The sequence below is a fragment of the Ranitomeya imitator genome, chromosome 5 (assembly GCF_032444005.1).
Source record: "Ranitomeya imitator isolate aRanImi1 chromosome 5, aRanImi1.pri, whole genome shotgun sequence".
NCBI lineage: Eukaryota > Metazoa > Chordata > Amphibia > Anura > Dendrobatidae > Ranitomeya > Ranitomeya imitator.
This window is the reverse complement of record NC_091286.1, coordinates 438,097,923-438,113,775: the sequence shown is the minus strand read 5'-3', so window position 1 is coordinate 438,113,775 and position 15,853 is coordinate 438,097,923. Positions and strand designations below refer to the sequence as shown.

At 44.0% G+C, this 15,853-nt stretch overlaps 1 protein-coding gene across 3 annotated transcripts in view; it reads left to right on the top strand.

Annotated features, from left to right (window-relative positions):
• The window catches only part of LOC138638118 (probable cation-transporting ATPase 13A4), a 900,755-nt gene that overhangs the window by 318,514 nt on the left and 566,388 nt on the right, over positions 1-15,853 (top strand). For all 3 annotated transcript variants that reach the window (XM_069727142.1, XM_069727140.1, XM_069727141.1), the window contains exons 9-10: positions 12,312-12,443; positions 12,849-13,019. In XM_069727142.1, the coding sequence (XP_069583243.1) occupies positions 12,312-12,443; positions 12,849-13,019 (303 nt within the window). The remainder of the gene's footprint in view (positions 1-12,311; positions 12,444-12,848; positions 13,020-15,853) is intronic.

Sequence of the window (15,853 nt, the reverse complement as noted above, 5' to 3'; positions counted from 1 at the left end):
CTCTCAATTCTAAATATTTTTCTATCTACTGGCTAACACGGTACCAAGATATATATCTTTCCTGTATCATAACAAGTTTTGCATTTTGCACCTATTCTTGTACAGGGGCCCAATCTCTGTAGGATCCTACCCAGGGAATTCAAACCAGATTTTAAGCCAAAATTTTAATTTCAGTAAAAATATGAAAACGCTGAAAAATACCAAAAATTTGAATCACGGTAGAGAATGAATTTTGTTTTGAAAAAGTTGATTGTATTTTATGGTATACTGATAAGTAACAACAATGTGAATCATGGAAAACATAGAATTTTGTACCCTCTTTCAAAAACTATATTAAGTGACTTGTGGCCCTCATCAATTCACAATGGCAGATTTCAAAGTAACTTATACTCCAGTTTGTATGTTGCATAATATTATGTCACACCCTCCCTACCCCCAGCCTGATGTTCACAGAATATGCAGTGCAATTTCGCAAATTAGCCAGTGATACTGCTCTATCACTGCTAATCCTCGCAGGCATTCTTCATCACAAATGAAATGCTGGAGTGTCCACATTATTTTTTGGAGATTAAAACTTTGTTCCAGGTATCATATTTAAAAAAAATGTAGCAAAGAATAAATCTTGGCCTGGGAATCATCCTGAGTGACATTTTATATATTGTTGTTCCCTAGTTATTATGATGTGGAGGCAGTGTATAAGAGTCATCTAACCCCCCAAAACACAGTCATGCATCTTTGCAAAACACTGAATCAAACGGAAGGGTCATAAAATGCATGTAAGCTCCAAAGCTTTAACTGCAGCTGTCAATGTTGAAACTTAAAGGGAAGGCACCAACTAAATAAAAAAATGTTAGCAATTGAAAAGATGTAAAGAATTAATGTTTACATTTTCTTAAAAAATACTATCATTTGCTTATAATTTAGTAAACTATGAAAAATAATTTTAAAAGGTTTGGTAATGCCACTTTTAAACACTAGGGGGAGCAGCTACTGAAATGTAACAAAAACCTAGTGTACAACCAGCTCACATTACTGCACTGCAGTAATTATGGGCTGAATCTGCTGATGTATGTGATGTCACTCCTCTCCTCCCCTTCCGGGTGTTTGCTAAGGCATAAGAGAGGATGACATTTAGGAACACAGTGCGGAGCCATTTTGTTGGTGACTGCAAAGTTATACTAACAAGTAGACAGTCACAGAAGATGGCAAGCAGCAGGGATTCTGTTAGTTGGTGCTGCTCGATGTGTCATGCAGACATGCAGAGGGGAGGCTTGCAGTGGAGGGAGAGCGACCCATGGGGAGTGAAATATGAAGGGGGGAGAGTAGTGCATGGGAGGGAGAGCAACCCATGGGAAGAGAGGAGTGCATAAGAGGGAGAGTGACCCATGGGGAGAGAGACATGCAGAAGGGAGAGGAGTGCATAGGCGGGAGAGCGAACCATAAGGAGATATGCATGGGGGAGAGTGTGAATAGGAGGGAGAGCGGCCCATGAGAATAGAGACATGCAGGGGGGAGAGGAATGCATAGGAGAGACAGCGACGCTTGAGAGAAACATGCAGGGGGGAGAGGAGTGCTTAGGAGGGTGAGTGACCCATGAGGATAGAGAAATGCAAGGGGGAGAGGAGTGCATAGGATGGAGAGCGACTTGGTACAGGGGGATAGCGAGTACACATGGGGAGAGAGATCAGGCACAGGGGAATAAAGCGCACACATGAGGAGAGAGACCAAACACAGGGGGATAGAGAGCACACATGGTAAGAGAGACCAGGCACAGGGCGATGAGCACACAGGGTGATAGAGAGCAAACATGGGGAGAGAGACAGCACACATGGGGAGAGACAGTCACCTCCAGGGTCACAGAGGGGGGAAGGAGCAGGGTGACCACAGCAGAGTATTTCAGGAGTGCTGTGTGCTAAACTATTTCAGATCACAGAGGGAGATATATAATGGAAGGAGCAGGGGTAATATTTGTGGGGTTGATGTCACCTTTGTATTGTCAGGTGACATCAAGCCCTACGCTTAGTAATGGAGAAGTGTCTATAAGACACCTATCCATTACTAATTCTATAGTTGTATGGTATATAAAGACACAGTCAGAATAAAGTCCTTTATTAATCTTAATTAAGCCATACTTACCGAACGCCTAATCCCTGACTCCCTCGTCTCCTGCAACAAAAATAAAATAATAAACCACAAATATTCCTCACCTGTCCGACGAGAACATATTTTATAATGTTCCACAACGATCCTGATCACTTTGAGAGCGGTTACATCACTGACATGACTGCACTCAAAGACAGCCGGCGATAGACTGACAGGAGGTAATCCCTCCCGCAGTGTATTACTGAGCTGCAGTGAGAGTTCACCTGTGAGGGAAAATTCTCACACAGCTGTGCCGTAAGGGAGAGCACTGAGCTAATGAACTCCAGTAAACTCTCATGGTGGTGCAGTGATCACCTCCTGTCAGTGTATCAACGGCAACCGGGTACAGTGGTCACATCTCCCAATGTGACCATTCTACAGGTGGAATCGCCGTGGGACAATCTGGATTACCTTGGACTATGGTGCACAGGGAGTATATGTTGGTTTATTATTTTACGTTATTTCTAGAAGCCAAGGGCGTCGGGGATTTGGTGTGAGGCGAGTATAATTTTTTTTTTATTTTTATGTGAATATGTAAGTAAAGTAACCTTTTTTTAACTGTGAGAACAGGCGCCGAGAGATGATACTACTCTCCCATCAGACACAGCCTGATGGGAGCATTAGTCTCATTGTCCTGTGCCTGTTTTTTACTGTAGGTCACCGCTGCAGGTCACAGTCAGCTGCGGAATCACCCCTATAATTAAAAACCAGCAAAGGTTATGCAGAAAACTGCAGGCTGACATTAATAGCCTAGGAAGGAGCCATGGATATTGGCCCCCCCAGGCTATAAACATCAGCTCTCAGCCGCCCCAGAAAAGGAGCATCTATAGGATGCACCAATTCTGGCACGTAGCATCGCTCTTCCCACTTGCCCTCTAGCGGTGGCAAGTGGGGTTCATATTTGTGGGGTTGATGTCACTTTTGTATTGTGAGGTAACATCAAGCCCAAGGCTAAGTAATGTAGAGGCGTCTATAAGACACCTATCCATTACTAATCCTATAGCTACATGGTAAATAAAGACACGGCCAGAATAATCCTCCTTTAATAATGCTAATTAAACCATACATACTGAACGCCTAATCCACCGACGCCCTCATCTCCTGCAACAAAAATATAATAATAAACCATAAAAATTCCTCACTTGTCCGCCGAGAAGGTAGTTCATAATATCCCACAGCGATTCTGTGACTGAGAGCTGGCGGCTCCTGGGAGGATAATTCATTTAGGTCGCCAGGCAGCTTGGTAACAATATTTACCCGCAGATTAACCCTATATATGCAGGTAAATAGTTTTCTTGCCCATGTCAGGTTTTTCCTTAAAGGGACTGCTAGGCTGTCTACATGAACATGGAGGAAGAAAATTGTGGATCTCTGGAATATGCGCTCAGACTGCAGAGAGCAAGGTATCATCATACTCAGCTATGACCTGTGCGCCCATATACAACCCCTGGCAAAAATTATGGAATCACTGGCCTTGGAGGATGTTCATTCAGTTGTTTAATTTTGTAGAAAAAAAGCAGATCACAGACATGGCACAAAGCTAAAGTCATTTTGAATGGCAATTTTCTGGCTTTAAGAAGCACTAAAAGAAATCAAGAACAAAAAATGTGTTTTTTTTTAACCAAGCATAGGGGAAAAATTATGGAATCACTCAATTCTGAGGAAAAAATTATGGAATCATGAAAAACAACTAAATAAAAAAATACTCCAAGACATCACTAGTATTTTGTTTCACCACCTCTCGCTTGCAGTTAATGAGTGTCAAACAGTACTCTTCATCAATCTGGCTCCAACTTTCTCTGATTGCTGTTGCCAGATCAGCTTTGCAGGTTGGAGCCCTAATATGGACCATATTCTTCAACTTCCTCCAAAGATTTTCAATTGGATTGAGATCCGGACTATTTGCAGAACATGACATTGACCATATGTGTCTTTTTTCAAGGAATATTTTCACAGTTTTTGCTCTATGGCAGGATGCATTATCATCTTGAAAAAATATTTCATCATCCCCAAACATCCTTTCAATTGATGGGATAAGAAAAGTGTCCAAAATATCAACATAAACTTGTGCATTTATTGAAGATGTAATGACAGCCATCTCCACAGTGCCTTTACCTGACATTCAGCCCCATATCATCAATGACTGTGGAAATTTGCATGTTCTCTTCAGGCAGTCATCTTTATAAATCTCATTGGAACAGCACCAAACAAAAGTTCCAGCATCATCACCTTGCCCAATGCAGATTCACAATTCATCACTGAATATGACTTTCATCCAGTCATCCACAGTCCACGATTGCTTTTCCTTAGCCCATTGTAACCTTGTTTTTTTTCTGTTTAGGTGTTAATGATGGCTTTCCTTCAGTTTTTCTGTATGTAAATCCCATTTCCTTTAGGCGGTCTCCTACAGTTTGGTCACAGACGTTGACTCCAGTTTCCACCCATTCGTTTCTCATTTGATTTGTTGCGCATTTCCTGTTTTGGAGACATATTGCTTTAAGTTTCCGGTCTTGATGCTTTGATGTCTTCCTTGGTCTACCAGTTTTTTTTGCCTTTAACAACCTTCCCATGTCGTTTGTATTTGGTCCAGATTTTAGACACAGCTGACTGTGAGAAACCAACATCTTTTGCAACATTGCGTGATGATTAACCCTCTTTTAAGAGTTTGATAATCCTCTCTGTTGTTTCAATTGACATCTCTCATGTTGGAGCCATGATTCATGTCAGTCCACTTGGTACAACAACTCTCCAAGTTATGATCACTCCTTTTTAGATGTAGACTAACGAGCAGATTTAATTTGATGCAGGTGTTAGTTTTGGGAATGAAAATTTACAGGGTGATTCCATATTTTTTTCCCTATGCTTGGTTAAAAAAGTAACCATTACCGACTACAACATTTTTTGTTCTTGATTTAGTTTTGTGCCATGCCTGCGATCTGCTTTTTTTCTACAAAATTAAACAACTGAATGAACATGCTCCAAGGCCGGTTATTCCATAATTTTGGCCAGGGGTTGTAGATGGATCAGGATGGTTGATAATACTGACAGATCACATTTAAAAGGGTTTTCTGGGCTGAAAAGATGTCGACGTGATTAACGATTTGGCGGTGTACAGTGTGGAAATCCTCACACTATCACGATTCTTGTGTGGTGTGCAGTCATGTGACCGGACATGAGAGCTGGATGCTGGTGGTCACCTTCTAAGTTGTCTCTTATTCTATTGAGAAGCCAGCCAGACTTGTCTTATGGGCACGTGACTACACAAGTATGCAAATCATATACATGGGACCGCCCAGCAGGGCCGGCTCCAGGATTTTGTGGGCCCCGGGCAAAAGAGTCTCAGTGGGCCCACATACCACGATTCATGATGCACAGATACGGAGGAGAAATATAGATATACTACATAGGGCCTAGCCTTCCCCCTCATCCTTCACATAGGCAGATATGCACACACACAATACGCAGACATACACACACACATCTACAGTACGCAGACATGCGCACTCACACACACACACACATGCACACACACACAATACGCAGACATGCACACACACAATACGCAGACATGCACACACACACAATACGCAGACATGCACACACACAATACGCAGACATGCACACACACAATACGCAGACATGCGCACACACACACAATACGCAGACATGCACACACACACAATACGCAGACATGCACACACACACAATACGCAGACATGCGCACACACAATACGCAGACATGCGCGCACACACACAATACGCAGACATTCACATATTGCCAAAGCTTGTGGGATGGTTGACCCTCTTGCTCCATTTTTGACTTTTGCTATGGAAGCGTTTCTTATCTGGGAACATTCACAGTTCTCTACCTTAATTTATTGATTATGGGCCAAATCTCCAGTCAGTGTTTTATCCATCCAGACACACCAGGAAAATGATCGTTCAGCAGACTGCTCCCGTATCTCTCCAGACTCCCCCCTCCTCTGGCATGTGGCTGTGGAGGGAGCGCTGCTTGATCGATGGCCGTCACTTAAACATACATGGCCACCCACAGTGCACGCTGCAGCTGTGTCTGCTACTAATGATGCGGTCAGGCAGACACTGTGCCTTTAACTTTGCTTGTGTGTCCGCCCGGCCGCGTCATTACTAGCAGAAGCAGAGACATCGCTGCAGCAGCGTGCACTTTGCACAGCCATGTTTATTTAAGTGACGGCTCAGCACAAGTAGTGGTGAAGCTGCTGGGGGAGCAGCCCGGGCTCCCTGGCATCCTGGCCACGAGTGGGCCCCCCCATTTGTTCAGGGCCCCAGCATTTGCCCCGGTACGCCGGGTGCTGACGCCGGCCCTGCCGCCCAGCATGGGGAATAAGGTGGGATCCTAACAGTGTGCAAATTGCAGGCAGTCACAGTTCAACCCCAACACCCCTTAGGTCAGAGATGGTAATGCCACAATGCAGCAGCACAAGGGTGACCCTTCCCTAAGAACTGCACACAGGTGTGAGTCCACCTGTCCTGCAGGTTTTCCCAACCACATACTATCAGGGACAGCCTGGGGCATTGTGGGGAGTGTTCCTTGTGCGGTGTCACTGCAGGTCCCACCAGCACCGGCCGTCAGTGACGTGACAGCTAACAAGCAGCAGACATATGAAGTGACCGAGGGCAAGGTCGCCCATGTATATCCATGATCTGGCCCAGCAAAACTTCCACAATCAGATTCTATTTTAACAACCGTATCTTTACTGTTATACATTTTTCTTAACACAGCGGAACACAATAATAGACAGTACAAAATATGCCTATTCACAGAGATAACGTGTAATAACAAACTGTCCCTCACTTTCCCTATCCACACGTTTCCAGTTCCTTGGTTCCAAGAGGTTATCTTCCCACGTTGCAGGCCTGTCTGTCACTGCAGGGGGAAGCTCCAGCCGAAGAGAAAAACAACAGGGATTAAACAAAACTCCGTTCCTCATGTCCAGACTGTAGTCCTTGGGGTTTAACAGGTAAGGGTGGAATGTTCGGCCTCTCAACAGATGACCCGCTTACAGTTCATGGGCTCCAGGGTCTGTGAAGATGTCACCGTTGGGTGCTCCGCAGTGTGGGAGCTGGGAACAATCTGGATGTCAGCTTCCAAGAGATAGCGGTCATCCAGGCAATCTTCTATATCGCCTCTACAGGAGGACGCCAGCACACACAGACCTCTCTCTGCACATACCAGTTTCCCGGGCTCTCTTTTTTCCTCCCCTTCCTGTTCACATGACATCACAGGGGGAAGTTCTGCCAATACAGTTTGTTTCTCTGTAATCACATTCGGCATAGGTATAACTTCTGGCCACACGGGGGCAGTGTCTGTCACAGATTCTATGTCAATGATAATAGAACAGTCACAGCCGGCCAGCTCACTACACGCCCCCCCGCTTAAAGGTTGGCAGTCCCTGTCAACGACTGTTCCCAGGGCGGCGATGGCTGTGGAGATTGTAGGACCCGGCTGCGGAAAAGGCCACACATATTGGTCTCTGTAGGACTGTCCCGGGGCACTCCGGCGGTAGTCCTCGTTGTCCGCCTAACGGGTGCCAGCCACTCCCCCCGATCAGTCACCCCAGTCGGTTAGTCAGTCGAGGAGGTAAGGGGTTCAGACGCGTCAGTCAGGCGAGCAGGGGTAGGGATGTCTTCCACCTCTACACCCCTGGTATCGGTGTCTCCCACAGCATTAGTGATATCCATCTCTCCAGGTATTACAGGAGGGGAGTCAGGCTGAGAACGACAGGGGCGCAACATGTTGCGGTGCAGGGTGCGGAGGCTGCCGCTGTCTTTGCCTTGTACTTGGTAGACGGGGCCACCAGGGTACGGGTGACTAGTTGGTTTAGCTTACCCCCACTTGGAGCCCTCGGCTCGATTAACACTTCAACTCCTTCAAGCTGTCGGTTGGTGTTAAGAGGCAGGGAAATGACTGTCTCTTTTTCAGCGGGCAAAGTAATCCGGGTACAGCGGGGCGCCTTAATGGCTGCTAGGGGTAGTTGTTCCTTTGCCATCTGTTGAAGTCCAACGGTCCGGATTACGCGCTGGAACGCCAGACGAGTCGGTTTATGTTTCGTAACCTTCTGCCAGTACTTGGGCCCTTTTCTTGTCAACAGCATAAGATCTAGGTTTTTCAAGATATTCATTCCGATTATTACTGGGGTCTCGGAGCCGAAGCCTTCCTTGATAATGACGATTCCTCGTTTCCCTAGGTCTTGTCCGCAGGCCTTCATATCCATCCAGGCGACTCCGGTTACTGGGATGGGTAGGTTATTAGCCGCAATTATCTTAATGGCGGTATCTGGATCACAAGCAGTTCTTGGTTTGAGGTACTCTTCATAAAATTGTTCAGAGATCGTGGTCACTTGCGACCCAGTGTCCATCAATCCTTGTACTGCAACTCCCTCCAGAATAACTTCAAGTGTAGGACTACTCGAGGCAAGAGTACTCCGTTGCTGGCTCTGTTTTTCTACACCCCATTCTCTATCCCCCCTGCTGCTCGAACCTCAGCTGCAGGGGTGTCTAGTTTAACGGCGGCCATTGTGGTGAGACCTGGCGTGGCGGCTCTGCTCATGGATGTAGCTGATATTCCGTTCGTCGTGGTAACTGATGGTTTGTTCGTTGAGGACAACGGTTCGCCCTATGACGAGGATCACCACATGACCAACACGGTCCTGCGGGACGGCTAGGTTGCATCCGCTGGTCTCTCTGTCGTTCTAGTGTTAACTGTGACACCTGTTGCTGTAAATCTGCTACCATCTGTTTCAGCTCCTCAGTGTCACTGTTGGGCTGTTTAATGTCTAATATGGATCTGCACACAGCGCTTTGAGTCCCCACATCCATGACGGGTCCCCTAGAACGTTCTATGGCTTCCTGCTTGACTTCAGCGAAGGTGAGAGTCGGCGTCATCCGAATCAAGTCCTTTAGCGTACGGTTAAGATACTGGTCTCTCAGCCCTATAACGAATTGGTCTCTCAGTACCAGGTCACGAGGAGCTATAGTAGCCAGTTGTTCCCCTTTTGCACAGACTTGTTCAAGGAGTACCTGAAGGGCATTTGCATATTGGGGGATGTCTTCCCATTCAAGCTGTGTCCGTCTAAAGAACAGGTATCGCAGTGTTCCCTGGTACGTAGTAGGTCCATAGCTCTTTTCCAGCACCCGCACAAAATCCTCCAACATACGCTGCCCCCTGTCCGTCTCCAGTCTGACTGCCGTCCATGCCTCCCCCTCTAGCGTCAGTACCGCGATTTCTGCCAAGGTCTTAGGGTCAATATTATACATTTCTCCCAGTATCCGCACTTGTTCCGCCCATTCTGGTACGGGGTAGTTTCGCCCGCCAAACTTCCTGACCTGGTTTACAATGGACACCGGCGGTGGTTTCTGACTGTACACTGGGTGGGAATCTTGCTGGGCACAGATCCTGCCGACTATGCCAGATGAAGTGACTAAGGGCAAGGTCGCCCATGTATATCCATGATCTGGCCCAGCAAAACTTCCACACTCAGATTCTACTTTAACAACCGTATCTTTACTGTTATACATTTTTCTTAACACAGCGGAACACAATAATAGACAGTACAAAATATGCCTATTCACAGAGATAACGTGTAATAACAAACTGTCCCTCACTTTCCCTATCCACACGTTACCAGTTCCTTGGTTCCAAGAGGTTATCTTCCCACGTCGCAGGCCTGTCTGTCACTGCAGGGGGACGCTCCAGCCGAAGAGAAAAACAACAGGGATTAAACAAAACTCCATCCCTCAGGTCCAGACTGTAGTCCTTGGGGTTCAACAGGTAAGGGTGGAATGTTCGGCCTCTCAATAGAGGACCCACTTACAGTTCATGGGCTCCAGGGTCTGTGAAGATGTCACCGTTGGATGCTCCGCAGTGTGGGAGCTGGGAACAATCTGGATGTCAGCTTCCAAGAGATAGTGGTCATCCAGGCAATCTTCTATATCGCCTCTACAGGAGGACACCAGCACACACCGACCTTTCTCTGCACACACCAGTTGTTGAAATGTGGCCTGGCTAGGAATGTTCATATCACTTGCTATGCCCCTACTGCCAAAGCTCACAAAGCCACCAACACAGCTTGGTATTAGAATTGTATTCTCCATCTCTTTCAAATCGACAGAAATAAGTTCTGCTTGTGGATTATATACCTTAATGGGATGAATGAATAGAATTCAAATCAATGCAATTTAAATTCTACATTGAAAAACATTAGGTGTTCTGGGGTGGAGGAGGTGGACTGTTCAGAACACTGACTCAAACTGACAGTGTTGCTGTTAGAGGTAACATCATTGTAACAGAGAGTCACCCCCAATCTGTTTGCATGGACCATACTGTAAGCGAGCCTACATTATCAATCCTCGTCCTGCATCTAGTCGGTGCAAGTTTCCCTTTGTTCCTCCCTGCATGGTGCATCCCGGAATACACAAACCTGCAGACAGGCTAAGTCTGGGCTTCTGGAACATTCTTTATCCTTTAACCTTTGTTTAAGGGGGTGGGTGTTAGTATCTCTGCCCAACAAGGGGGCGGATCCCAAGAGAGGTAAGACAATATGCCACTGTTGAGTTAGTTGATGCTGTATCTAGGGAACGGCGAGGATCTGCTATTGTGGCCTGGTCCTGTGCCATGTATGGAGATTGAAGATCATTTGCCACATGGGATTGTGATGTTTAACCACCCTGCTGGATTTGAAGACTGAATGTAAAGACTGTTGTTGCATATTCCTTGGTCACGGATTACCTGGTGGCGCCCAAGGATTTGTCCCTTTTATGTGGCCACCTTACAGACTTAATGGAATCCATGTTGGGGGTTATATTTTCCCCGTCTTGATAAAATTTGTTGGATTGTTCATCAACTTGATACCCCTGTGTGCTTTGTCACACACCCAATCACAAACTATCCTGTTGTGACTTAGATGTACTATGTAACTTATGTATCAGTACCACTGTTGCTGCTGTTGGTAGCAGCTCTGATATTTTTAGCTGTAATATGTTTTTATTTACTCCTATACTGCATTGTTCAGTGCCGGGACCTATTTTTCTTGCACCATTGCACACAATTATACATTTTTCAAAAAAAGTTAGAAAGCTCTGCACAAAATATCCAATCAGTCAGAAATGCTAGGTAAGGTACACATAACAGCCAAAAAGGTTAATACAACAACAGCACATCCATAGTAAAGGTGTGTCTGGTGTCTACTTGTCTCAAATTGGCAACTTTACAGCTGTCAAAACAGATTTGCACAGTTGATGTCTAGATTTAGTGTAAAAATTTGTTTTCAGAGTTTTTGATAAGCAAATGTAGTCCCCCATGTCAAAGAGGACAGTGTAGCAACAAATTCCAGAGACTCATATTCACAATTTCTACATATTCTAGTATTACAGCACACTTTCATTTCATCTTTTTCTGACCTTTCATCCCTACCATGTCAAAGCCTAAATTTGGCGACTGAATCAACACTTTTTAGTGTATGTGTACACAATGGGCCTTCTATATCACAGTTGTAAAAATTAGAAGTTCGGAAGCTGTGCTTAAATTTGGCGACTTTGACAACTTCATGCCAGCTACTTTCAGCTCCATCAAAATGTGTAAAGCAGAGGTGGACAAGGATGTGGTGACTACTGCTCATCAACTTCATGATGAGCTGCAGAGTTTGCTTTGCTACAAATCATGCTCCACTAGTTCTGGAGTAGGATTTCTGGCGAGTCACTCTCAGAGATGTCTGACATTCCTGATTCATGAAGAGTCTTATGTTGGTCTTTATTAATCTTGATTATCTGGGTGATGCAATAATCAGCATTGTGTGAAATGGCACCTCACTTTTTTCAAGTGAATCAAATTGAAAATTGTTCAAATTTGCTGTGACCTGCAAATTTCAGAAAATTCAACTGAGTTGATTCACGACGACTTCCTTCAATCTCTATATTCATGCTATAAAACAGACTGCAGTGTCAGTGGCCACCATGCTGTGGCATGGGAAAAGGTTCAAATAGGAAAACACAGTTAATGGTTATATTATGCTATATTATATTGCTCTTACACAATTTATTAAATCACAGAAACAACACTTAAATATTGCTTGACCTTTTTTTTTCCTAGAAATATTTTTTAATGTATTTATTGCTGTGTTTATTTTTACCAGAACTTAGAGAAGTACAATCTCAGTCCTTGGTTCCAGGTGATGTCATTGTTTTGGATGGAAACAAGCTTTTCTTACCATGTGATGCCATTTTAATCAATGGAGGGTGTACTGTCAATGAAGCAATGTTAACTGGTATGGATATTTCATTATTGTCTCCATTCTTTGAAATTATCTGATTTTTGATTGTTGAGATTTATACAGTAATTCCTTTAAGTTACTGCAAAGGTATATTGCCGGCCAGCTGAGCCGAGAGTGTTTAGGGCTTAAGAAAGATGTCTTTGTGCACTTTATAGTTTACATTTCTTAGGGCCCAAACTCAGACTTCATTTGTTAGTTACCCCACTTTATTTTTTGCATGTGATCCATTGATATTTGTTGAAAATAATGGAGCAATTGTGTTTTGCAGTGATTTGCTTTTATTTACTTTACATTTGTCTCTAATCTGTAAGTATGTGAAACTGTTGGATATCCATACACAAGACCCAGAAAATTAATTTACAAATAACTTAAAAACATACCTTTAAATTTAATTTCAAGGTGAAAGTGTCCCTGTGACGAAGACACCACTGCCAAATATTGACAATTCCATTCCTTGGATGGAACACTGTGGTGATGACTACAAAAAACATGTTCTTTTTTGTGGAACTGAGGTCATCCAAACTAAAAGAAACAGTCAAGATCTTGTAAAAGCTGTGGTCCTACAGACTGGTGGGTATTTTGGTTTTCACATATGTATATAGTTTAGCAGCTGACGAGAGGTTACACAGAGTATTTTTTTTTTAACAATCACTGCAATAGATTAATAGGGTGGTGTTAGACCCCTAGTAGTCATCTATGATAAATGATATAACTTGGCAGCAGATGCTCGATTCATCTGCAACACAATCACACGGAAAATTGAAGGAGTGATACAGGGAGGAATCATACAGCTCTCTCTCTCTCTATATATATATATACCGTGTATATATATATATATATATATATATATATATATATATACAGCTCTGGAAAAAATTAAGAGACCACTGCAAAATGTTCAGTTTGTATGATTTTTCTCTCTGTAGGCATACTTTTTGAGTAAAATGTGAATGGTTCTTTTCTATAAACCGCTGACAACATTTCTCCGAAGTTCCAAGCAATACATTTTGTATTTACTTTCTTAAAATGAGAAATGGTCAAAATAACAAAACAAAGCATTGCTTGCCGACCTCAAATAATGCAAAAAAAAAGAACAAGTTTATAATCATTTAGAAACAACACTATCAATGTTTTGACTCAGGAAGAGTTCAGAAATCAATATTTTGTGGAATACCCATGATTTTAAATCACATCTTTCATGCGTCTTGGCATGCTTACCACTAGTCTTTCACACTGCTTTTGGGTGACCTTATGCCACTCCTGGTACAAAAAAAAAAAGCAGTTTTGCTTTGCTTGATGGCTTGTTACTATCCATCTTTCTCTTGATTACATTCCAGAAGTTTTCAATGGGGTTCAGGTCTGGTGATTGGGCTGACCATGACAGGAATTTGATATGATGGTGCTTCAACCACACCTTGATTGACCTAGCTGTGTGGCATGGCACATTGTCCTGTTGTAAAAACCAGTCCTCAGAGGTGGGGAACATTGCCTGAGCAGAAGGAATCAACTGATTTTCCAGGATAACCTTGTATATGGCTTGATTAATAGGTCCTTTGCAAAGAACAAGCTGTCCAATTCCAGCCTTGCAGAAGCATCCCCAGATCATCACCGATCCTCCACCAAATTTCATAATGGGTGCAAGACACTGTGGCTTTTATGCCTCTCCAGGTCTCCGTCTAACCATTAGATGACCAGGTGTTGATATAGACAAAAAAGAACACAAGAGCACATGTGTATGAATCTAGGCCATGTGAAAACACAGACAGACATTCAATATAGATTATATATAAAATATATAACATATAAAATATTTTTTCACAAATTTTTTCAAAACATTTTTTTTATAAAACTTACAGTAATAGATGAAAATGAAGGTTCTTAGCGCACAAATTGTCCAATTCATGTATGCCCATCAACCACGGCAAGGTAACCTCCCTCTGATGGGCCCTACTCTACTGTATATGCCACTTTTGGGCCACCAGCCTACAACTATGGACAAACATGTCACTCTCGGGCAAAAGCCTCCACTTTATGGGCAGGAAGAGATGATTACGGCCACCTGCAAGGTCAATGGGAGGAGTGCAGGTGTTGATATACATATTATATATATATATATATATATATATATACACTGCTCAAAGAAATAAAGGGACACCAAAAACCCACATCCTAGATATCACTGAATGAAATATCCCAGTTGTAGATCTTTATTCATTATATAGTGGAATACGTTGAGAACAGTAAAACTTAAAAATTATAAATGAAAATCACAACTAATATCCCACGGAGGTCTGGAGTTGGAATGATGCTCAAAATCAAAGAGGAAAATCAAATTGCAGGCTGATACAACTTCAGTGGAAATGCCTCAAGACAAAGAAATGATGCTCAGTAGTGTGTGTGGCCTCCATGTGCCTGTGTGTTATGACCTGGTGGTCAGGTCGATAGTTAAACCTCATACAGGACGAGCTCTGGGATGTGGGAACTCTGCTGACCGCAAGCCCTAATCCTATCTCACACACTAGAAATAGCCGTGGAGCGTACCTAACAGGCCTAGACGCCTCGGACACAGCCTAAGAACTAGCTAGCCCTAGAGATGGAAAATAAAGCCTACCTTGCCTCAGAGAAATTCCCCAAAGGTAAAGGAAGCCCCCCACATATATTGACTGTGAGTAAAGATGAAAGTCACAAACGCAGAAATGAAACAGGGTTCAGCAAAGGGGAGGCCATACTTACTAAATAGACAGAGGATAGGAAAGGTAACTTTGCGATCAGCACAAAAACCTACAAAAGACCACGCAGAGTGTGCAAAAAGACCTCCGCACCGACTCACGGTGCTGCGGGGCCACTCTGCATCCCAGAGCTTCCAGCTAGCAAGACAAAATCATGATAACCAGCTGGACAAGAAAACAAAGAACAAATAATGACTATCAGGAACTTAGCTTCTGCAGGAGAAGGCAGGTCATCAGAGAGATCCAGGAGCGAACTGAACACATGCAAAAACATTGACAGCTGGCATGGAGTAACGATCTGAGAGGAGTTAAATAGAGCAGCCAACCAAAGGATAAACCACGTCACCTGTGTAAGGAACCTCAGAAGCCGCAGCTTCACTCATAGCCACCAGAGGGAGCCCATAGACAGAACTCGCCGAAGTACCATTCACGACCACAGGAGGGAGCTCGACAACTGAATTCACAACAGTACCCCCCCCTTGAGGAGGGGTCACAGAACCCTCACCAGAGCCCCCAGGCCGATCAGGATGAGCCAGATGAAAGGCACGAACAAGATCGGCAGCATGAACATCAGAGGCAAAAACCCAGGAATTATCTTCCTGACCATAACCCTTCCACTTGACCAGGTACTGAAGTTTCCGTCTCGAAACACGAGAATCCAAAATCTTCTCCACC